The 25,797-nt window shown below is 46.0% G+C and overlaps 1 protein-coding gene across 3 annotated transcripts in view; it reads right to left on the reverse strand.

Annotated features, from left to right (window-relative positions):
- rims2b (regulating synaptic membrane exocytosis 2b) overlaps positions 1-25,797 on the reverse strand; it is a 78,422-nt gene that overhangs the window by 3,941 nt on the left and 48,684 nt on the right. The window contains exons 24-28 of one of the 3 annotated variants that reach the window (XM_072705396.1): positions 17,149-17,234; positions 16,363-16,532; positions 15,710-15,913; positions 8,800-9,014; positions 72-210 (exon numbers count right to left, since the gene is read on the reverse strand). In XM_072705396.1, coding sequence (XP_072561497.1) covers positions 72-210; positions 8,800-9,014; positions 15,710-15,913; positions 16,363-16,532; positions 17,149-17,234 — 814 coding nt within the window. Of the gene's footprint in view, positions 1-71; positions 211-2,553; positions 4,039-8,799; positions 9,042-15,709; positions 15,914-16,362; positions 16,533-17,148; positions 17,235-25,797 lie in introns of those variants that run through there. The other 2 variants (XM_072705397.1, XM_023828100.2) reach the window with 2 other exon arrangements.

Genomic DNA, 25,797 nt, shown 5'->3' on the forward strand with positions numbered 1-25,797 from the left:
GAACAAAATGTACTTTGGACGAAGACCACCAGGAGTAGTGCGGCAGGTTGGAGATGGACTGGTGCGCTTACTTTCCCTCAGAGCTGAAGCTGTTCATGCTTCCGTCGTTGGACTCACGGCTGGCCTGTCTGGTCATGCGGTTTCTCATCTCCACCGCAAGCCCTGTCTCCACGCTCCTTTGCACGTTGCTGTGCGACTTCTTCCCACCTTCTGTCAAGGGACAGGAGAGGTGGCTGAAATCGTCTGAGAGTCTCCACCCACATTCAGCTAGATAAATCACTAAGTCTCCACCCACATTCAGCTTGATCAATCAGAGTCTCCACTTACGTTCAGCTGGATAAATCACTGAAGCTCCACCCACATTCAGCTGGATCACTCACTGAGGCTCCACCCACATTCAGCTGGATAAATCACTGAGGCTCCACCCACATTTAGCTGGATAAATCACTGAGGCTCCACCCACATTCAGCTGGATCACTCACTGAGACTCCACCCACATTCAGCTGGATAAATCACTTGTCTCAGCTATCACTGAGATTCCCCCTCTCACAGAGGGAGGTTTAGCTGCAAAAGCTTAACCAGATCTAAAAATCCATCCCCATATAATTAACAGACAACTGAGAATGAACAGTGAATAAAATGTCTGGGATTAAACGTGATATTTTTCATCAAAAGGTCTGAGTGACCTTTGCATTTGATTGATGAGATTCACTGGGTTCCTAGTTACTGCTCATACCTGGGAAGCAGACTGGTTCCACTAGCTTCTACAATACATGAACACATTCTGGAAGGGGGTCCACAATGAGCAACTTTTACTCTGTTATGACAGGAAATCAACAACGATGTTCTAATGAAAGCCGATAATGGACCTGGATACCACCTGGTTGCAGCAGCTGCAGTTGCTGTTGTTCACTGTCATTACTCTCAATCTCACAGTCAACACACTCCACATTTAGTAGTCTGGAAGCTCCTATGATTTATATAGACTGATGACCCAAAACGTTACAACCAACCCCTGTGTATTGAATAATGTTGATTATCTAGTAAAAAAATATCCAATGGTAAGCTAAGCTTCAGTACTCATAGTCGACAAGGAAGGCTATCCCGTCTGGTACGAGCCAATAGAAGGGCTACTGTGCCATAAATGGCAGATAATTTTGATGATCACAAAAGTAATGTGTCACGACACTCAGGGAGTCGAGCCCTGTTGCGGGATAGTCGTTATTCACATCGAGCCCTGTTGCGGGATAGTCGTTATTCACATCGAGCCCTGTTGCGGGATAGTCGTTATTCACATCGAGCCCTGTTGCGGGATAGTCGTTATTCACATCGAGCCCTGTTGCGGGATAGTCGTTATTCATATCGAGCCCTGTTGCGGGATAGTTGTTATTCACATCGAGCCCTGTTGCGGGATAGTCATTATTCACATCTTGCATTGATGAGTTGGGGATTGATGTCACATTGATGTCAGGGATTCATAGTTTTTCCCTCCTCAGACCACTCTCAATAGGAACTCACTACAGCTGACTGTGAGCACTCTGCAAGCCTTGCCGTTTCAGAGATGCTCTGACCCAGTCGTCTGGCCATAATGATTTGGCCCTTGTCAGAACCTTGTTAGGTTACCATCTAATATATCCCAGGGCTTGATATGTTAACACTTTTACGAAAGTCAACATCATTTGCTTCCCAGGCGGGTGGTCATAATGATTTGGTTCATCAGTATATTTTCTTAAACATGACTTTTTAAAAACAGATTTAAATTATTTATTTCATAGTGTTACACACTAACCACACAGCACGTTCTGCCAGTGTTACACACTAACCATACAGCACGCTCTGCCAGTGTTACACACTAACCACACAGCACGTTCTGCCAGTGTTACACACTAACCATACAGCACGCTCTGCCAGTGTTACACACTAACCACACAGCACGTTCTGCCAGTGTTACAAACTAACCACACAGTACACTCACCAGTGTTACACACTAACCATACAGCACGCTCTGCCAGTGTTACACACTAACCACACAATACGCTCTGCCAGTGTTACACACAAACCACACAGTACGCTCTGCCAGTGCTACACACTCCCCACACAGCAGACCTTGCCACTATTTCACACAAAGCACACAGCACACTCTATCAGCATTATACACTAACCACACGACACACTCCGCCACTGTTACACACTGCCAAAATAGCACACACTGCTAGTGTTACACACTAACCACAAAGCACACTCTGCTGGTGTCACATACTCCCCACACAACACCCATATAGTCCCATACAGTGAACTCTGCCAGTTACATGTTGCTATGTATAAGCACATATTAGACACACATCACGTCTTGTGTCTATGAAGATCATATTTATGCATCAAACATTAACACCTGGTTTTTCTATTAATCACCATTTCATGCCAAGAGCAACACAACGCAGGGTTCTCATGTCTTCCTCGATCATCAAACCAGATTAGCTCCACAAAGCACAGCAGACAGCTGCACCCCCACCCAGAGCCCTGGGAGGACGGAGGTCACAGGAGGGGTCTTACCTTCGTCTTCCTCGTCGAAGGAATTCATACAGGGAATGTAAACGGCGAGTGCCTCAAAAGAGGCAGACAGGCTGTGTCGGCTCGGGGTGCGATGTATGCGTGTGCCAGCGTGTCCCTGCCTGCCCATTCCAAACCTCCCGGGGGCCTTGCAGAGTCGGAACGCTGTCAACTCAACTGAGAGGCCAGCCCCAAACTCCGGCGGTCTTACCGCTCTGTGTCTCTGCCGGGCTCCACCGCGCGCTGCTTACTACTGCCTCTCCATGCTCTGCCCCACTCCCCTCCCCCTCAGCACAGAGATTGGCTATAGGTGGGGCTCTTGGGGCCGATGATTCCCTGCTCAGCAGCCAATCACACTGTGCTTAGCCAACTGGTAACGAATCAGCCACCGCAAGGTGGTCTGCCTGGAGATATGTATCAGTTCTAGCTTCTGTGACGAAGTCAGCTGTCTAACCAGATATCTTCAACAAGTCCTGCACTGGTGGAGAAGTTTACATTCCACTGTCACCAGTGAACCCCCCCCCCCTTTCACATTACCACCTTCTTTTTCATGCCACAGCAAACAGTGTAGCAGAGATTGAAAGAAAGCCAGTATCCCGTTTGACCAAAAACACTGCAATTGATTTTATAGTATCCCCAGTCTCAATGTGATGGATCACCTGCGGTCAAATCAGATCCACTGTGTTCCTGGGATGGATGTGATTGAACATCTGACGCTTCTATGAATAATCGCAGGGAAACAGAGGTTTCTGCCATAATGGCTTTGATAAATATGGATGTGGCATTTCAGCCAGGCAGTTTGTGCAACGGTCCCAACAGCCACAGCTATCGTCCCCCAGCAGCCACAAAGCCACAAAGTACTGATCAGGTCTCGCTGAAGAATGACAGAGAAGGAGAGAATGATTAGGTACTTTTAGAAGATGAGTGTTGATTTTCGGAATGAAAATGAATCGTGCAATGGAACAAATCGAAATGAAATCAAGGCAAGCATTTTACAGGAGGATACGGATAAGCGGAGAAACAGAGGCTTCATCTGAGTTTGCTCTCTCTTCTGAGATCAGAAGAAACGAAGCTGAAAAGTTACTTGTGTAAGTGGGACAAGAATCTATGTGGGGTATTAGAAGCTAAAAAAATAACATCATCAAACAGGACAATCAAAGTGTATTTTACATGCTTTTACCTGTGTGCAGACCAGTGCGTTCCGTGGCCACAATGTGGCCATTGGTATGATGACCCACCTTTGTTGGGCTTCATGGGTCAAGCAGCTCCTCTCTCATTTGTAATTATGGACTTTTTTAGATGACTGCAAGCTATTTCTGGGCACACAAATTAAACATCCTGGGTGTCAAGGACAATACAAAGAGGATTAATTGAAAAATAATGATAAGAAAGGGGAGACGATGATGATCTTCAGCGCAAGTTAAATGGTTCAAGGTGAATGATGAGTTTGACAGCTGGGGGAGGAGCTGCCACAGATGGGAAAATGATATGTGACCGCGTGGCACAATTCCGTATGAAATGAGGCCCCCGCTCTCATAAAGATCACCCCACCATCGCTGCCATCACTGGGCAGCCAAGAGGAGCACGATGTTCCACATCCTTTCAGAAGAAGGGGGGGGGGGGGCTCATTCTCCAAGGAAGCAAATGAATAATAAGGTCTTCAAGTGAAAGGTCTATCATTGTTAGCTAATGGTGCAGAGTACTCTGGAGACAGGAAGTCAAGAAGAAGGAGGCAGACCGAACCTTTTGGGGCCATGTACTGTCTTGTAGGTGCCAGTGCTTCACGCAGAGTGCTGGAGTTGGTCATCGATGGCCTCTCATCGAAATTAAACAACATCTAGGAATATGTAAATCTAGTACCTTACAGCTAATCAGTCTAACATTTGGAGTCATATTCCTGGAACAAGGGTAATGAATGGAATATGAGTACGGAGCAGCACAGTATGAATTACACCCTCTAGTTAGGATGAAAGAAAGTTCTGAGTTTCGTAGAAGTGTATATAAGAGGAGTAGGTCCAATTCCCCAGGCTGCAGGGTCTTTCAAAGGAGATCCACTTCACCTTGCAAGAATAATATTATGCGGAAGTATTCAGAGAGCCAGTCGCAATCAAATGAAAAAGCGTTTGAACCTTCTCCTCTTTAAAAGACCTTGAAGGACCCATTTCTCAATTTTGAAACAACCAACACAGCAGTCTGAAGTGCTTACAAATCAGATGATTTTCAGAAAGAGGTGCTGCTCACATACATCTCAGGTAAGCCGAGGAGCAAGGAAGTTCATTGGCTATCACTTATTGCGCAGCCAATGCAGAATCAAGGACACCTACTGATCTAAGAGGTGTCTCTCTCCCATTTTGACACACATAAACTTGATACAATAGTTGTTAAGACCGTCTCGGCTCAGCTGGCAGAACAATGCAAAGAATTCCAGCATCACACCCCAGAACGTCGGAGAAGGTCCTTCAGCCAAAGTGTCATGCTGATAGACTCCAGCCGGGCCTCAGGCAGGTCCGCTGCCACCGGCTGTATAAACACTGCTTTCAAATGTTTTACAGATACTTGCACCATCAAGCTCTTTTGACATCCTGGGACTAAGGAAGTCCGTTTCCCAGAAGCGTGAGTCTTTAATGTTCACTTTTTGTACATACATACCAGTGACAAGAAAATCCGTGTTAAGCGAAGTTGTCCAGGAGACACGGAGGCTGACAAACAGACTCACAAAGGCCGCAAGCCAAAGACTTCGTGAAAAATTCACCTGTTTAAACACTTTAAACACATATTTTAGGGGCAGAACAGGGACCTTCCCCTAACAAAAACACCTTTAATAACTGGAAATTCTAACAGACCTTTCTGAGGATTCAGAGCACCGTGACCCAGTACTGGATAAGTGGTTATGGGTCGGGCTGGGCTGGCCATCTGGCATATGGGTCTTTGGGGTTGGAAGCTGGCAAGAACCTCGCCCTCCAATTGGCAAATCTTATCATAGGTAGGCAGGGCAAAAGTCCAGGACCAATTTTTAATCCCAGTTCAGCCCCAGTTATGGGACCCGATTGTACAGTAAAAGCACAAACTCAGTTAACGAACAGCTCTTTGACATCACAGGGTGTATATGAACGTTGCTCTGTGTAATTAAGCGATAGGTTAAGGTGAAATTCGAGGAAGCTTGGTGCCCATGCATTTTTAACGACGGCAGCACTGATCTCTCCTTTCATAGTGGGATACAGCATGCCTTTCACTTTCTCAGGAAAGACTGACCGTACATAATTAATATGCGATGGAGAGAAACACGCAAAAGTGCCCCCATGTTTTGCAGGCAAATTTCATATATACACATCTGTCACCTGAAAAATTGCAATTTCTTTCCTTTACATTTCATTTATTTAGCAGCAGTTTTTATCCAAAGCGACATTCATTTGTTTGCGAAAGCAGAGTCAGCCAGTCCTTGGAATAACTGAGGGTTAGGGGTCTTGTACAGGGGTCCTCTGGTGAAATCACTCTGCCGACTCTGGGATATGAACCAGCGACCTTAAGCACACACCAGAATCACGGTCACTCCGCACCTAGGAACCGACGGGTCTGGCCATGAGGAAAGGCATTTTATCAGCATTCAAAAGGAAGGTCCGCTTCAAACTCAATAGCTGCAGGTGCAGGTGAAATATATGCTTCTTTCAGCAGAAAAGATGAACCGAATCATCCAAATAAGACGATATGGTGGCCAATCTCCAAACCCCAAGATCGGAGTCATTCTCAGGTCAAAGTCACTTATAAAGCCGGTTGCTTATTAACACCTCAGATCCACAGCAAGACACAGACAGCTTCCAAACTGTGCTCAGTAGGAATTACTCCACCGGTATATTTACTGCCTACTCAAGCATGACTAAATCCAAGTTACTGCAGGTCTAATTAACACGGCTGATTGTGCAGGTGTATCCTTTCTCTGACAAGCCATAAAAAAGCTCAGATTACCTAGATCCCGAGGACCTCGTCAAGCACGTATGCAAAAGTTCGACAAAACTGAAGGTGACAACCCGAAGATCACAGATATCACAAGAAAATAACAGTACTGGTTTACATTAAATGCAAGGCTGTCGGGTGGTCGGTGAGTGACACAAAATCCATCGTTGCTGTAGTTGGCCAGGGGTCAGATGGACATCCTGAAGATTGGTTAGAGCCCCAGGGAGAAAACGCTATGGGATCTTTCAGAGTAACTGACTATATGGACACGCAGCAGGCTGGTGAACATCTAGGACATCAGCTTCTAATGCCAATGCTAAGTTTAAACAATGAGCAGCAAACATTAACAACACAGGGTGTCACAGACTTACTAAGTTATTGGCCATGGATGCTCATTAACAACACAGGGCTTACTAAGACTTACTAAGTTATTGGCCATGGATGCTCTTGGTTGCTTAATGAACTTATTACTTATACTATTATTATTATTCTCTCTAGAGAAAAGGTTCTGCCAAATATCTAAGCATGAAATCGCGTATCTTTCCAGAAGAAATTTAATATTCAGGTTGCAATGTTACCCTGGAAGTGGAGCAAACCTAACTCTCAAACAACCATGACATAGTTTTTCTGTAAATCGTGGGAGTTCTTGCTATTGTGCGGGTTTCTCAGCAGGGAAAAAGTCCCGTTTACGAAATGTCAGATCCTTACAGTCAACTCACCAGTGCTTACATTCTCTCCCCCCAATTTCTCATACAACCCATGGAAATTCCTGTCTTCCATGTATAGATCCTGCTCAGATCCTGATGCTACATCTAGGCTAAGGCTGCCTGCAGACTGCATAACGGTCATAGCCCATGTTGTAGCGACCTCTCAGTTTACGTCATGAGATAAAAGTGATGCAAACATTAAGTAAACACTGCACGCTAAAACTGGACACCTGTTACGTGGCAACTTCATACACTGTTATTTATACAAATGGGATCTGAATCACATGACTGAGCGAATGACTGTTTGCCCCTCAGTGAATGTTAAAATGGGCCCTTCATCAATCCCAGCCTGGAACGACATGGTGCGATGAAGTCATTGACCTGTGGGGCCGTGGGGGTCTGTGCGCTGTCATGGTGGGGGGGCAAGATGTATCACCAGATCTGAACTGTCCTTCTCTGGAGCTTTTCAGACTCACCAAGGGGTCAAGCATCATTAATCCAAACAAAGTGCTCCTCTTTAATTAACAATATCACTCATTTTATTCGCTTGTTTTTGATCATATTTTAAAAGAAACTCATACACTAAGAAAACTTGTAACTACAGCTCAAGGTAGCTAGACTGCCTGAAGAGACGTTTTCCCAGAGGAATACCAGGTCTGGAATAATCCGATTAAATGAGACTGAGCGTGAGGATCTGTGCTCTCCGCAGACGGCTGGCCGGGGCCCTCTGGGTGAAGCTGCTGAATTAGGCCACGGCTCAGCCTGTTCTCGCAATGCAGGCTCTGCTCGAACTTTATCTGGGACAGACATTTCTGAGGTGACCCAGCTTCTACTTACGTGTCTGACAGCATCGCCACGCTATCAGACTGCAATCAGATTTTAAGGAGAGATAATGAACGAGAACAAGAACAAAATTTGCTCTGTCTAAGGTGTATAATCATTTAGCATACAACAACTTCAACCTCAAAACACATTTCCTGACATTATAGTTCCCTGTTTTTCATTCCGGTTGTTTTTCCATGTATTTTACACTAAGAGCTCTGATTAAATTAGATCAGCTTACCGGTGGGCATCTTTTCAACCATTCCGACATTCTTTACATGAGATTTCAGATTTCATCACCTACAATGTGAGACGTGTCATGTTCTACACTACAGGTTTAATTTTCTAAACAACCGATGGTTTCAGGTTCTACACCACCATTGCTTTCTAGTTCTATCCCACTATTGTTCTCACATTGTACATCACTTTTTGGTTTCAGTTTCTACACGACTGTTGGTCTGAGGTTTTCCTCCACTGCTGGTTTCACGTTCTAACCCACGGTTGTTCTCATGTTTGACACCACTTTTGCTTTCTTTTTCTACCACATCAGTGGTTTCAGATTCTCCACCGCTGTTGTTTTGAGGTTCGCACACCAGTTTTGGTTTTAGGTTCTACATCGCTGATGGTTTCATGTTCCACATCACCATTGGTCTCAGGTTCTATACTGCTGTTGGTCTCAGGTTCTCCAGCGCCTTTAGTTTCAGGTTCCACATCGGCATGGCTTTCAGGTAGCATGTGCACCCTGAGCTCAAGCTGCGCTGCCCCCTACCTGTTTGGCTGAGCTGTGACGTGCTCCGGCTCTTCCGCGACAGGCCCACCATCGCCCCGATTTTGGCACCGAGGCTGGAGCGTCTCTTCTTCTCCTCCTCATCTGCGCCGCCCAGGGCTGTGTCTGACTGGCTGCCGTCATGCCGCTCCAGGCGGTACATGTCGCCACCGATGCTAGTGCTCTTCGTCATGTTGGCCCCAGAAGCACCCGCCTGCCTGTTTTTCATTTTGGATGCAAAGTCACTGTCAGCAATGACGGGATAAAGGAGAAATAAAGGAGGGGGGGTCAGAGGAAGAGAAGGACGGGGGTATGGAGACAGATGGGGGAGGATAGGGGCAGGAAAGATACGAGATTTCAGCTGAAGGAGCGTGGACTACAGGATAAGCTGGTCACGGTGCAGGGTTGCAGGGATGCAGGGTTGCAGGGATGCAGGGATGCAGGGATGCAGGGGGGACAGTGAGACTCTGTGGACATGCAGACTAATGTGCATCCTTTCAACATGGACCTCCATGACTGAGCAGTCCAGCGCCCCCCCCCACCCCAATAGCAAGAAGGGGAAAGGCCCCAAACCATCCAGGTACTCAGTATTTACATATAGCTAGGAGTGAAACCAGCTGACGTGAAGCCAAAGTAGAAACCCACATCATACCATTAAGACGGACTCTAATGAGAATTTAAGCCCAGGAGACAGACAGGGTGAAAATAAGTTCCACTTATTATTTTTAAATCACAGGAGAAAAGGTGTTAGGTAGCTGTGATCACCTCCAAGTTGAAGGCCTCTACTGTCACAGACCTCCTCTAACAAGGAGGACTGCTGACTGATTCATTTGCACAGAAATAAGGTCCCTGTTAGGGGGCTCAGGATGGCAGGTGTGACTCTGACACCCCACTCATTACTGCAGAGATGCCAGATTGGTGGGAGGTGATGACGCAGCTGTCAAGAAAACGCATTCATATGGGAGAAACACAGCTGAGAAACACAGACATCCATATCCACCTTTCCTGTGCAGGGTCATCTAACGGGAAATTGCACCCTGGACAGGATGCCAGCCCCCACACAGAGCACCTAATGCATGCCAGCGTTCCATATCCTCAAGATGTTTACACAAACACAGGGAGAACATGCAAGCTCCACATGCAATCCTTGGGTCCAACCCAAAACACTGGAATGCTACTCACCCTAAGTGAAAGTACACGACACAAAACAGACAGAAACGGCATGGCTGCCCTTAAAGGGCCAGGCAACGCTTTTCAGGAGATGGGACTCCCGATACGTGGGGAGAGACTGAGCCCTCTGATAACCATCATGAGGAGTTGTGTCTGAGAGACATAACAGTGGGCCGCACTTCTGAATGGTACCAGAAGGTCACGGGTTTCGTTCTCCAACACAGCTGGAAAACTTATTTCCTAGCTCAACATAAGGGAGAATTGTATGTGTATCACTCTCCCACCATCAAATGTGAGTTTCTGCCAGCAATCTGAAGGGCAGAGTTTCACTGGAAGATCTTAGGAATAACAAACCAAATGTCCTTGAAAGGATGGTAAAAAATACTGATCCAGTCCTACTGAGAATCTGTGGAAAGATTTTTATTCTGCTGCCAAGCACCTCGGTGGACTCGAGCCAACCTGCTGGGCACAATTGGCGAGAAAGATTTCCTGCTAGACAGAGTGGAGAGCAGGCATCCGTGTGGCTGAGCTCTGCCTGGCTAGCACGGCTAACCCAAGCACCTAGGTCTAGACGTTCTGGCATTGCTGTGCTTGCATGAGGGTAGCACTTTGACACCTACAAACCACTATTCAGGTCAAGTTGTGCAACATTTAAACAGCCTATATACAGCATGGGAAAAGGGCATTGTTAAGCTAAAGGTTTTATTATGTATGGTATATTAGCATGCGAATTATTTGCTCTCATCCTGGTACGTCTTCCATCAGTCACTGTGACCTTGTTCTCAGGACCCAAGATCTGCAGAAGACAGTGATTCTGCTTTTTCTGTAGCACCGATGAAGCAGAAGAACTGGTAACTGTGGCCTTAATCAAAACTGAGTCTTTAGCCTCAAACCACAGTGATAAGAAAACAAAAAAGCAAGACTGAGCACTGTTATGTATGTCTAGGTACGAGTCCCAAGCAAAAGATGCTTATCTGGGGAATTAAAAACCATTGTGCTGTTCTTCAGCAACACTGAACGGTGAGGAAAAGTTCATCTGACTCTGAATGGGGCAAGGTAAACATTCCTCTTTATGGCACCGCTATCTTGCGGCTCCATCAGTAATATCATAATAGAGAGTGAAACAGCTGGACGTCAGAATGGCAAGCGCTCATATAGATTAAGCGTTAAAGCCATGAGGTTAACAGTCCGTTTCCAGGAGAACCACAATAAACACCTGAGCGCATTGCTTACACAGCAGCTAGACAACCCTTCAGTAATTCAGCTCACATAGAGGCAGTCATCAAGTAAAGCCACAGTACAAGACCATTTCATGTTTGAAACATGGTTTCCATCTCCAATGAGGAGGACACGTCTCTGTCAAGCGGACTACATTCACTAAAGTACAATTAGGCATCGAGGAAAAGAGAAACATCTGAAACCGTTAAAAACTTAAAAGTTCACATTAGAAGTCACTGGAAGTTTACCGAAATCAACTAATTGGGTTGCAATTGATGAAGATCAATGCAAGAGCCATTTCTGCATCATCTTCTACTGTCCTCACAGGCAGCATGACCATGAGAGCTGTAGGGGTGAAGAATCTCTCACTGAGGAGAAAAGCCAAACTCGCTGATGTCGGAGCAGTTTGACAACTTCCACACCACAGGCAGAAAAGATGCCCTGGCCTTCCCTCATGGATCAATGCACCTCATTTCCTATTACTGCACTTAACCTAAAAAGCATTACGACAGCCGGTGGCCTTCAGACACTCCGCAGGGCACTGACGCCAACCTCCAGACAGAAGATCAGTCCTCCACTGGCGTGAGGGAACACAGCGTGATTCTCAAAACGGGCCACAAATCAAGACAAACACAAATCAGTTAATTGCAAGCACGGGTCCGCATTGACACTTTCAGCACTTGCACTTGCAAAAATTGAGTCACATTCGGTACTAGCTAGCTACCTAATAAAGTACCTACTACCCGGTACTAGCTAGGCGCAAAAATAAAGTTGGTTTTACCCGGTACTAGCTAGGTGTACCTAATAAAGTGGGTCCTACCCGGTACTAGCTAGGTGTACCTAATAAAGTGGGTCCTACCCGGTACTAGCTAGCTACCTAATAAAGTACCTACTACCCAGTACTAGCTAGGCGCAAAAATAAAGTTGGTTTTACCCGGTACTAGCTAGGTGCACCTAATAAAGTGGGTCCTACCCGGTACTAGCTAGGTGTACCTAATAAAGTGGGTCCTACCCGGTACTAGCTAGCTACCTAATAAAGTACCTACTACCCGGTACTAGCTAGGCACAAAAATAAAGTTGGTTTTACCCGGTACTAGCTAGGTGCACCTAATAAAGTGGGTCCTGCCCGGTACTAGCTAGGTGCACTTAATAAAGTGGGTCCTACCCGGTACTAGCTAAGTGTACCTAATAAAGTGGGTCCTATCCGGTACTAGCTAGGTGCACTTAATAAAGTGGGTCCTACCCGGTACTAGCTAAGTGTATGTAATAAAGTGGGTCCTACCCGGTACTAGCTAGGCGCACCTAATAAAGTGGGTCCTACCCGGTACTAGCTAGGCGCACCTAATAAAGTGGGTCCTACCCGGTACTAGCTAGGTGTACCTAATAAAGTGGGTCCTACCCGGTACTAGCTAGGTGTACCTAATAAAGTGGGTCCTACCTGATACTAGCTAAGTGTACGTAATAAAGTGGGTCCTACCCGGTATTAGCTAGGTGTACCTAATAAAGTGGGTCCTACCTGATACTAGCTAGGTGTACCTAATAAAGTGGGTCCTACCCGGTACTAGCTAAGTGTACCTAATAAAGTGGGTCCTATCCGGTACTAGCTAGGTGCACTTAATAAAGTGGGTCCTACCCGGTACTAGCTAAGTGTATGTAATAAAGTGGGTCCTACCCGGTACTAGCTAAGTGTACCTAATAAAGTGGGTCCTACCCGGTACTAGCTAAGTGTACGTAATAAAGTGGGTCCTACCCGGTACTAGCTAAGTGTATGTAATAAAGTGGGTCCTACCCGGTACTAGCTAAGTGTACCTAATAAAGTGGGTCCTACCCGGTACTAGCTAAGTGTACGTAATAAAGTGGGTCCTACCCGGTACTAGCTAAGTGTATGTAATAAAGTGGGTCCTACCCGGTACTAGCTAAGTGTACGTAATAAAGTGGGTCCTATCCGGTACTAGCTAGGTGCACTTAATAAAGTGGGTCCTACCCGGTACTAGCTAAGTGTATGTAATAAAGTGGGTCCTACCCGGTACTAGCTAAGTGTACGTAATAAAGTGGGTCCTATCCGGTACTAGCTAGGCGCACCTAATAAAGTGGGTCCTACCCGGTACTAGCTAGGCACACCTAATAAAGTGGGTCCTACCCGGTACTAGCTAGGTGTACCTAATAAAGTGGGTCCTACCCGGTACTAGCTAGGTGTACCTAATAAAGTGGGTCCTACCTGATACTAGCTAGGTGTACCTAATAAAGTGGGTCCTACCTGATACTAGCTAGGTGTACCTAATAAAGTGGGTCCTACCCGGTACTAGCTAAGTGTATGTAATAAAGTGGGTCCTACCCGGTACTAGCTAAGTGTACCTAATAAAGTGGGTCCTATCCGGTACTAGCTAGGTGCACTTAATAAAGTGGGTCCTACCCGGTACTAGCTAAGTGTATGTAATAAAGTGGGTCCTACCCGGTACTAGCTAAGTGTACGTAATAAAGTGGGTCCTATCCGGTACTAGCTAAGTGTATGTAATAAAGTGGGTCCTACCCGGTACTAGCTAAGTGTACGTAATAAAGTGGGTCCTACCCGGTACTAGCTAAGTGTATGTAATAAAGTGGGTCCTACCCGGTACTAGCTAAGTGTATGTAATAAAGTGGGTCCTACCCGGTACTAGCTAAGTGTACGTAATAAAGTGGGTCCTATCCGGTACTAGCTAGGTGCACTTAATAAAGTGGGTCCTACCCGGTACTAGCTAAGTGTATGTAATAAAGTGGGTCCTACCCGGTACTAGCTAGGTGTACCTAATAAAGTGGGTCCTACCTGGTACTAGCTAGGCACACCTAATAAAGTGGGTCCTACCCGGTACTAGCTAAGTGTATGTAATAAAGTGGGTCCTACCCGGTACTAGCTAAGTGTACGTAATAAAGTGGGTCCTACCCGGTACTAGCTAAGTGTACCTAATAAAGTGGGTCCTATCCGGTACTAGCTAGGTGCACTTAATAAAGTGGGTCCTACCCGGTACTAGCTAAGTGTATGTAATAAAGTGGGTCCTACCCGGTACTAGCTAGGTGTACCTAATAAAGTGGGTCCTACCCGGTACTAGCTAGGCACACCTAATAAAGTGGGTCCTACCCGGTACTAGCTAGGTGTACCTAATAAAGTGGGTCCTACCCGGTACTAGCTAGGTGTACCTAATAAAGTGGGTCCTACCTGATACTAGCTAGGTGTACCTAATAAAGTGGGTCCTACCCGGTACTAGCTAAGTGTACCTAATAAAGTGGGTCCTACCTGATACTAGCTAGGTGTACCTAATAAAGTGGGTCCTACCCGGTACTAGCTAGGCGCACCTAATAAAGTGGGTCCTACCCGGTACTAGCTAGGCACACCTAATAAAGTGGGTCCTACCCGGTACTAGCTAGGTGTACCTAATAAAGTGGGTCCTACCCGGTACTAGCTAGGTGTACCTAATAAAGTGGGTCCTACCTGATACTAGCTAAGTGTACGTAATAAAGTGGGTCCTACCTGATACTAGCTAGGTGTACCTAATAAAGTGGGTCCTACCTGATACTAGCTAGGTGTACCTAATAAAGTGGGTCCTACCCGGTACTAGCTAAGTGTACCTAATAAAGTGGGTCCTACCCGGTACTAGCTAAGTGTACCTAATAAAGTGGGTCCTACCCGGTACTAGCTAAGTGTACGTAATAAAGTGGGTCCTACCCGGTACTAGCTAGGCGCACCTAATAAAGTAGGTCCTAAATGGTTCTAACTAGATTACTGAATAGTAAAAAGTGATAAAAAAAAAGTGGTAAAAAAGTGAAAGTGGGTCATATCCAGCATTAGCTAGGTGTACCTAATAAAGTGGGCCCTACCCGGTACTAGCTTGGTGTTGGGTACCTAATGAAATGGATAAAATAAAGGAGGTGCCCTCAGACATGAAAATCTCAGACCACCGACATGCTGACCAGTGAGGCACATCAGCATTGCACATCAGTGTTGCATGGGTGATGGCGAGTTTATGCAAGTAGGGAGTGCGAAGCGTGCGAGTAAGGAACTATGCAGGGCAGCTTGGAGGATAGGGCACATTGGACTGTTTTGTTTGCAAGGCACAAAGTGTCTCTGAGTATCACTCATTTACAGGGTCCAATGAAAAGTCAAGGATTATTTTCAAAAACATACATGTCAATTTGAACTCAATCGTTTTCATGAATAAAGACTGACTAACTATGCACCAATGACAGAGCGAAGAATTTATGAATCATAACTGGCCTTCAGTCACAGTTTTTTGCCAAAAATGAGGAAATGCAGCAAGGATTCGAGTTGGAAACTCACTGCCACATCATGTCCTTTATGTTGCATTTATGGGACTCTGGAAACACGAGGCCTTCAGTATATAATTGTTGTTCTGCACACTAAATATGGTGTAAACCAAACTGCATATTGCATTTTGCTGGCTCCCTGCTCCTAAGTGAGGACTTCAGTAAATGAGGGCACAGTGTACAGGTGCCCAGGGAGGGTTCTGGGGAGGTATGGGCTGGATTTTACCTGACGTCGTTCTCTGAGAACCTCCTCTGTAAAAGCCCTTCTTCACCCTCCTCGTCTTGAGGTTCCTCCTGCCCCCCCTCCCCTGCCTCTGCCCCTTTGCCACCCTTGTCTTTATCGGTCCTGTCGCCTTCCTCCTCGACCACCTCGGCCAAACCCTCATCTCCATCTTTCGACTGGCTTTTGTCCTGCAGGGCTTGGGATCGACTGAAGACACACGGGTGTGTGAATGAGAGGCATGCAAGACAGAGAAAGAAAGGGGATCACAGACAGACAGACAGACAGACAGACAGCATCTTGACAGAGGAATGGAATGATCTTCCACAAACAAAAGTGACATTGCAACAAACGTGCAAAACTGGGATGCAACTGAGTAGATACACATCTCCAGAAGCTCCACAGACCTGCTGAAATGCTAGGAGAGAAGGTGTCATTGTAAATAACGCTCAGAAGCTGGTACCAGTCCCGGGCAAACCGCTGGGGCTCGTTAAACTGAGACTTCATTTGTTGTTTTAGCAGAGCCAAACCTGAACTTCTGTGGGCATGAGAAATGACACGGCCCAGTTCGAACACTCTCTCCGCGACGAGGTCTGACCCGGCCCTCGCTCACCGGTTTGCCCGTGACTAGCGTGGCAGCTCTGCATGCGGGCGCCCACCTGATCTTGCGGTTGCCCCGAGGTCGCTCGGACTGGACGGACATGTAGCTGGCGCTGCTGAAGCGAGAGGCGCTGCTGGTCCTTGAAAGGGCGGAGGCATCGCTGACGTCGCTGTCCGACGACTTGGCGGAGAGGTTATCCGAGCCCCGGTGGCCATTGCGTCCGGCCCTCTGCGAGATACACGCCACTTTGATACGCAGCACCGAAGTACTCATTTTTTTTGCAGCAACTGATGAACAAGTTTTAAAAATTTGATGCTCAGAGTAAGCTTTTGCTTAATTCACTTTAGAAGGATGCATCAGCTAGATAATATACATTTAAATTCGGGATTTCTGGATTTCCGGTGCAGATGCCAAGGGCAGGATCTTTAAAAATTCATCTTTGGCTGATGGCTCCCCAGAGTACAGTGCAAATAATGACATTACTGGGAAGACAACAATAAAGAGCCGACAGAAAAGTTGCCCCTCCAATTAAACAGTTTAATTAAAGAATTAAACACGTACGTGACATCAGTTCACACAGTGCTCACATTATTCTTGCAATGCATTTAACTTTTATGTAATACGATATTATGTGGTGGTGCAATGCTTAGTGTAGATAATGAAGGTCCAGTGTGAGAGCGCCCCCAAGAGGCAGGGAGGCTACCGAACCCTTAGAGGGTGATACACTGCAATTTCCCAGTCTGCCTGTGTGCCAACAAAGACCTGCTCTCACTGGCCCCATCCAGCGATGTGCAGAGCCAATGCGTAACGCACGAGCTTTAACGAGGTGGGGGCCCCGACTTGCCTGTTCCAGCCGTGAATCAGAACCGGCAACCTGCTTGTACTTGTTCATCTTCATCTGCCGAGCACGCTCCTCCACGTCCATGGCACCTGAAGGGGGGTCAGAAACAGGAGAATGGTGACATAGGGCCCGCGGGGCCACCTACGTCGGGACGGAGTGCTCGGACCCCCGAGGTGGGAGCCAAAGCTGGCCTTCCTTCTACAGAGTCCCTCAAACTGAATCTGCTACTTAGATCTGACCTCACTTGAGGTTGAGGGTATGGAACACACTGTCTGAATGGTAAGAGAAACAACCTCCAAACTCTGAAGATCTCACCCTGGCCTGGATTGACAGGCATTACAGCTCTATGGTCAGTATTTGATCTCTGACCTCTGACATCACAGCACACAGGTCAACACAGGTCAATGTAAGCCACTGGTGATTCTATATGGTTAGAAACATAATAATCACAGGGAAATCAAAGAGTCCACCCAGACATGAGCTGAGAAGGGGTCCAGCCCGGCTCTCAGAGCTGAGAGCTTTTCCGGAGTGAAGGTATTGAGAAATCATGCAGCAGACCAGCGGGGTCAGCAGCCGCTCTGTATCTTTCTGCTTCGGCAATTTTTAGTCACCAAGAAGGATCGTTTCACAAAACTGTTGCAAAAATGGGGACAGAAGACATTCCCACAGGAAACTCAGAAATAATTTCCTTTCTTTTATGTTTTAGACCAATGCAAAGTTAAGCAAGCGACACACTTAACCCACCCGCACTGTTACAAAGGGACTTTGTGTGCTTTTGCCAAAGTAACAACTTTTGATATGAAAGTACCCTGTGACGCTGACTAGAACTAAGGGCTAGTAAATGTCCAAGTCTAGAAAGATGTCTAGCTATCCTGAAAACATCACCAACACCAGAATGACAGACAGGAAATGTTAGCAAAAGAGTAATGACCACCTGTTTATGGACATTCATCACATTGGGCCACAAATGGTGGCTTGTGCTGTTTACCAGCAAAGAGGTCCATATTATCATAGCAAGCAAACTGTACCCTTACACCAATCTTTCTGACTGATATAAAGCTGTGTTTGTTTGTACCAGGGTCGGGGCCATTCTAGAATGCACTTATCAATTCCAATCCAAACCAGGAAATGGAACTGGAGTGGGAATTGGAAGAAAAACTGTGGGGAATCGAATTGGAATTTAATACAAATTTCAGGGAGATTTAAATTCCAACTCCTGTTCCATTTCCTGATTTAGATTAATGCATTCCAGAATGGCCTCAACCCCGGTTTGTACCACAAAAAAAAATCTATTATTCCTGTTAATTTTCCTCAAAACTACAGAGAAACACAGAATCCTTTTTATAAGAGGCTGCTCTCTGGTATTTTGTCTTTAGCCTCATTTTACTATATTTTAATGATTGCGGGGGAATTTACAAAACGCCTGTGTACATTTAGTTGCTTAGATGATATTTTTATCCGAAGCCCGTTTGCAAACATTGACACAGCTGGACGTGTTTACTGTTCTAAATTGGGTCGGTTAATCAGCTCGGCTGTGCTACCTTGAGCTCCCCCAGGCCCAGCTCCAGACCTACACTGTACTGGGTGTCGCCCTGCAGGCCGTGTCAACCTGCCAGAGACAGAGCATCACACTGGGGGCTTATTATCATCCCGCCACCTCGCTCTACTCACTACCGGGGGACCCGGGAGGGCCTACCTGCATCTCCATTCTCTGGCTCCACCTCCTCTCTCTCTATTTGTTTTACGAGGGAGAAGGAAAAGTGAGATAAAAATCAAAACACAGCAATGAAAAACCAAAAAGCTCATGAACAGCATGTAACGCCAGCTACCCTCATCAGTTCCTATCCCATCCTGGCCTACACCAATCAGTTCCTGTCCTCTCCTGGTCTACACCAATCAGTTCCTGTCCTCTCCTGGTCTACCATAATCAGTTCCTGTCCTCTCCTGGTCTACACCTATCAGTTCCTATCCCATCCTGGTTTTCACCCATCAGTTCCTGTCCTATTCTGGTCTACACCCATCAGTTCCTGTCCTCTCCTGGTTTACACCCATCAGTTCCAGTCCTCTCCTGGCCTACACCAATCAGTTCCTGTCCTCTCCTGGTCTACACCAATCAGTTCCTGTCCTCTCCTGGTCTTCACCCATCAGTTCCTGTCCTATTCTGGTCTACACCCATCAGTTCCAGTCCTCTCCTGGCCTACACCTATCAGTTCCTGTCCTCTCCTGGTCTACACCAATCAGTTCCTGTCCTATTCTGGCCTATACCCACGCTAAATGAAAACAAAACAAAAAACAGACATTGATCTAGGGAGTTTTCAAAATTGTCTGATGGACCATTACAAAAGTTTGTCCTCTGGTTTTACCTTCACATTTTTTCCTAATTATTTAATGAAAACCAAGATATCACAATGGTCAGTTTGGCAAAAACGCCTCTATCTGTGTAATTAACTGAAATTCCTAATGTTCAAGATAGTGATATCTTCTGCGAAACTGCGCAAGTTTAAAATATAGTTCATACTTTAAAGAAAGTGAACCATTAAATTTAATTTCATTCTAAACGGGGGAACTGAATCCAGAATTCAGTATTGTATTACATCTGAGTGTGTCCTGAAGGCAGCATCAACAGGGCACACAGGGCAGGAATTCAGTAGGGTTTTCATTAGGTATCAATGAATCCATTTCGCGAGCTGTGAAGTGAATAAATGTCTGTCCACTAAGTTGCCTGCTATGTTGCTGAAGCGATGGCACAGGACAGAGGAATATGAGGATATGGGGCAAGGCAGCAAACCGCTACAGCAGAGCGCAACCGAAGGGGAAAACCCGGTGGTCTAAGAGGAAAACTGCTACTAGTTTCTGTGGAAATGCAAAATAGTGCACCGGACAAACAACCTGTTTACCACAAAACCATGAAATATGTTCATGCCCTAGAACAAACCGACAAAAAAGCCAGTGACCACACACCCAGTTTTCCACACCGATTCTTTCTGGCTGCTTCCCTGTGCTACTTCTCACTTGTGCTAATCCATTCCCCACACGCTCCTCTAATTAAACCGCCTCCCCATTTGCGAGTCCATAATGCCACTGGGAGTTTACGTCTCACTTTAATAACACGACATGCCCAGTTAGGCAGAGCGCTGTGGCCAGGACAGACTGTTTCTGTAAGAGGGTCGTTGCAGCAGAAAGCCCTGTTTTTAAAGTAGAGATCGACAGCACCTGACCCAGCGCGAGGTTTTCCCTGTGCCTGATACCACTCATGTAGCCCCCATTCCACTGCATTAAGACCCCGAAGCAGCTCTGATATCAGCTGCAAAGACACCCCCAGGTGAGCAACTAATCTGCCCCCTACAGGCAGACGGCAGGCCTAACATACACCTGCGGAGAGGTTTGGCTGGGACTGAAATTCACCTTTGCAATGTCGTGGTGTTCATTTGCATGAACCACTTTAATTAGAAGAGTTTCATGCTAGTTCCTAGTAGGATTGCTGGCATGTTAAGTGAATATCAGTCTGAAACGACCAGCCTGTAACATGACAGCTGGGTCATGTTTTAATGAACAGGCCATTAAGGGCAGCACTGAAGTGACAACAGCAATGGCATAAAAACAGCGGAGGTTTAATCAGAAGGATGTGACAGAGAACCCAGCGATGCAAAAGAAGAAAGGATTAGGAGGAGGAACAACTCTGAGGAAGAAGGTCGGCATGTGAGCAGAACGGGGGAGGACAGCTGAAGGGGGACACTCGGGGGGGTGGCACACAGCGGGTCAGAGGGGGGAGCTGGGCTTGTCGGCCCCCCTGCCAGGGTAGCCTACCGTTCACTTTTTTCTGCTGGTCCTCCCAGGTGACTTCTAGTGCAAACCAGAGGAAAAAGTGAAAAAGTGCGACGGTGACACACACACACACACACACACACACACACAAGCAGCACACTGAGGTACCGAGTAACACCGCAATACGAAGGTCGCATTTTAAAATGTGCATTAAAGAAGCACTGCCAGATAATCTGCAACTGCAACATGACGGTATCATTGTGCGACTCTCCAATTAATATGTTTTAATCAAGCATCTCACAACTTTCTATATGGCAAATTATTTAGGGTCAGTATGACTGAACAACTGAAACAAAACAGTAACAAATGCAATAATGTTGATCTAATGTATAAATACTGATACAGATAATAAAGCTAACAGGCCATTTCCGCAGCCAGCTAACCGACCGATAGCTGATTCTTCAGTCAGATCTGTAGGTTTCATTCCTTGTGCAGTTTTAATGCAAACAGCTCTTGCACCATCTGCAGGTCAACAGCTGAATGTGTATAGTGCAAAGCTCACATTTTCTATACTGTAATATTTTCATTGTGTCAAAGAATGCACCTCACACTGTCACTCCACAGCAGCACATGCTAAGGCACACGCGGGGTCACGTGTTTGTACTTCAAACCGTCGCTCCACTCAAGCACATGCTAATGCTAATGATTCACACAGGGTCACATGTCTACATTTCACACCGTCCACAGCAAGACATGCTAACGCACACACGGGGTCAGGAGTTTGCACTTCACACCGTCACTCTTCAGCAGCGCACACCAATGCACACGCGGGGTCCCGAGTGTGCACTTCACACCCTTACTCTTCAGCAGCACACGCTAATGCTAACGCACATTCGGGGGTCCTACAGTAAGTTTGCTCACTTGCCTTTTCTGCCATTAACGGGGGGAGCCTGAGGCGTCTCCACAGTGTCTTTGGGGCCGTTGGGATCAGTGAAATGACAGGATGTTACTGGGTGGATGGGTACACAGGCAAACAATCGCACGGCTAATGAATAAATGCGCACATGTTCACACAGCACACGTATCCACAACTGCATGTTTGTTTAGCTAATCCTTACACCCCAAAATAACTCAAAAACACTTGATAGTTAAATAAAAACAAATTCTCTCATGGAGATGCTTCCACAAGGTCTATTCTTCTGGGTTAACGATCCAAATGCAAGAACCTCACTTTATCACTCTTTCTAAAGGTTCCACAGCAGGATGTGGCCGCGGTGCAACCTCAGCTGTACCTAAAAGGCTGTCAGCTTAAATGCCAGGTGTAGAATTGCTACAGGAATCTTTCACTATTTGTGATCTAAATCAGGGTTTCCCAACCCAGTACGGGAACCCCGGACAGTCCACGTTTTTGCTTTCTCTCAGCTCCCAGCACACCTGTACCAGGTATTCTGTGTTCCTGATTGGCTGGGAGCTAGGAGGGAACAAAAATGTGTATTGTTTGGGGTTCTCCAAGGACTGGGTTGGGAAATCATCAGGAGTCACGATTTAACAGATTATTCCTCACAGAAATAGCTGCTTATTATACATCCACAAGTTACAGAAACAACAAAGCATTGATATAAAACTTAAAAGGAAACAGGTGTACCATAATCCACCAGAAAATCGCATCTTACTGTAACACCAGCAAACCTAAAACCTGGTCTGATATCAGTCTATCCAAGACCAACAGCAGAGTTTGGGGTGGCCAAGTTGTCTGGGCTGTTGTGGGGGGATGGGGTATTTCATAGAGCACACCTGGATGAGATGCCTGTCGAAAGAGCGGTTTGGGGCCCACAACCTCCACCACTGGCTCCACTGTGCATGCAGGCAATGAGGCAGAGAATGGACACAGAGACAGGACAGATAAGAGCAGACAGGTTAGACAGAACAGGATAATGGAAGAGTGGACTGAGGCAGAGGGCTCTCTGAACCAGGGATGGAAATACTGGCTCCAAGTAACAGGGCTTGAGATGTCTGACTTTTCGGGAATAGATCCCCAGTACTCTATACTCATTCTTTGCATTCAGTGGCAGGGATGGGAACGAGTCACTCCTTGGCGAGTCAAAGTCTTGAGTAAAAACATTGCAAGTCTCAAGTCATGTGTCCTCAAGTCCAAGTTGATCCAAGTCTTTCCATCGTTTTTGTTGTCGAGTCACAAGTCACTCATCTAATTTGTGAATTGAGTCCAAGTCGAATTCTGAGTCACGCAACTTTGAGTCCCTACCTGTGTCAGTTTTTTATTACTTTTAGTGACTAAAACTTGCTTCAGCAAACACACTCCACAGTACGTTGTAAGGTAAAACTTTCAGAGGCAAAGATAGTTTGAAAGAGTGAGGCAGAGTCTCCACTCTGTCATGATTGTCCCCATACAGCTTTCACGTCCATGTATATGCAGGGAGTGATACATTTTTCCAACAAACTCTCAAGAGACCTGCATTCAGCCAAATGAAAATGGAGACTGCAGAGAATTAATATACACTGAAATTATAAAGTTAACATTATGTCAGCCAGAGGGGAAACTATAACCTCAAGTCTTCTCGAGTCATAGGGTCCAAGTTGGGTTCAAGTCTTGAGTCACCTGCTCTCAAGTCCAAGTCGAGTCCAAGTCTTTCCATCGGTTTTGTCGAGTCAAGTCACAAGTCATCAAATTTGCAACTTGAGTCGAGTTGCGAGTCAGTGACTCGAGTCCCCACCTCTGTTCAGATATAACCTGACAGTAAACGAGCAAGGTCCATTTTAAAATTCTCTGACAAGGATTTAGGCAGATGTACCTTACTATTGTGTTTTTCCTAATATTCAGAAATTAAACATAATTTCACTAATATGAAATTTACTACCTGTGGGCATTGTAGGAGACTGGGGCAGAAAGGGAAACAAGGAGCAGGTTCTCAATGAAAACCTGGACTTTGCCAATGTGGCCTGGAGACTGGTCTGAGATCAGTCTATTCAGGACCAACAGCGGAGTTTGGGATTTCCAGCAGAGTGGCTGGGTGATCTGGGGCTGTTGTGGGGGGATGGGGTATTTCATAGAGCACACCTGGATGAGATGCCTGTCGAAAGAGCGGTTTGGGGCCCACAACCTCCACCACTGGCTCCACTGTGCATGCAGGCAATGAGGCAGAGAATGGACACAGAGACAGGACAGATAAGAGCAGACAGGTTAGACAGAACAGGATAATGGAAGAGTGGACCGAGGCAGAGGGCTCTCTGAACCATGGATGAAAATACTGGCTCCAAGTAACAGGGCTTGAGATGTCTGACTTTTTGGGAATAGATCCCCAGTACTCTATACTCATTCTTTGCATTCAGTGGCAGGGATGGGAACGAGTCACTCCTTGGCGAGTCTAAGTCTTGAGTAAAAACATTGCAAGTCTCAAGTCATGTGTCCTCAAGTCCAAGTTGATCCAAGTCTTTCCATCGTTTTTGTTGTCGAGTCACAAGTCACTCATCTAATTTGTGAATCGAGTCCAAGTCGAATTCTGAGTCATGCAACTTGAGTCCCTACCTGTGTCAGTTTTTTATTACCTTTAGTGACTAAAACTTGCTTCAGCAAACACTCTCCACAGTACGTTGTAAGGTAAAACTTTCATAGGCAAAGATAGTTTGAAAGAGTGAGGCAGAGTCTCCACTCTGTCATGATTGTCCCCATACAGCTTTCACGTCCATGTATATGCAGGGAGTGATACATTTTTCCAACAAACTCTCAAGAGACCTGCATTCAGCCAAATGAAAATGGAGACTGCAGAGAATTAATATACACTGAAATTATAAAATTAACATTATGTCAGCCAGAGGGGAAACTATAACCTCAAGTCTTCTCGAGTCATAGGGTCCATGTTGGGTTCAAGTCTTGAGTCACCTGCTCTCAAGTCCAAGTCGAGTCCAAGTCTTTCCATCGGTTTTGTCGAGTCAAGTCACAAGTCATCAAATTTGCAACTTGAGTCGAGTTGCGAGTCAGTGACTCGAGTCCCAACCTCTTTTCAGCAGCTACCAGATATAACCTGACAGTAAACGAGCAAGGTCCATTTTAAGATTCTCTGACAATGATTTAGGCAGATGTACCTTACTATTGTGTTTTTCCTAATATTCAGAAATTAAACATAATTTCACTAATATGAAATTTACTACCTGTGGGCATTGTAGGAGACTGGGGCAGAAAGGGAAACAAGGAGCAGGTTCTCAATGAAAACCTGGACTTTGCCAATGTGGCCTGGAGACTGGTCTGAGATCAGTCTATTCAGGACCAACAGCGGAGTTTGGGATTTCCAGCAGAGTGGCTGGGTGATCTGGGGCTGTTGTGGGGGGATGGGGTATTTCATAGAGCACACCTGGATGAGATGCCTGTCGTAAGAGCGGTTTGGGGCCCACAACCTCCACCACTGGCTCCACTGCGCATGCAGGCAATGAGGCATAGAATGGACACAATGACAGGACAGATAAGAGCAGACAGGTTAGACAGAACAGGATAATGGAAGAGTGAACTGAGGCAGAGGGCTCTCTGAACCAGGGATGGAAATACTGGCCCCAAAGTAACAGAGCTTGAGATGTTTTACTCCTTGGATGCCCCTTGGAAACATATTACAACTACAATAAACTTCCTAAAATCACACGGATTTAGTGTTTACCTGTCCTCTACAAGAGCCCCAGAATATCACAAGAGAATTATTCCTGAAATACAGCACTACACCATCACATACTGAAGATGGCATCTTTAAAGTCATCTATGCTATAATTTTTTTTTATTCCTAATCCTCGTTAGCTCACATACCATAAAATCTGGCTATTTCCCAAAACCACAATTTGGGCTTTCCCACGAACACCTAAAGGCTTTATAGTCAATGCTGAAAC

The sequence above is a fragment of the Paramormyrops kingsleyae genome, chromosome 23 (assembly GCF_048594095.1).
Source record: "Paramormyrops kingsleyae isolate MSU_618 chromosome 23, PKINGS_0.4, whole genome shotgun sequence".
In the NCBI taxonomy this organism is placed as follows: Eukaryota; Metazoa; Chordata; class Actinopteri; order Osteoglossiformes; family Mormyridae; genus Paramormyrops; species Paramormyrops kingsleyae.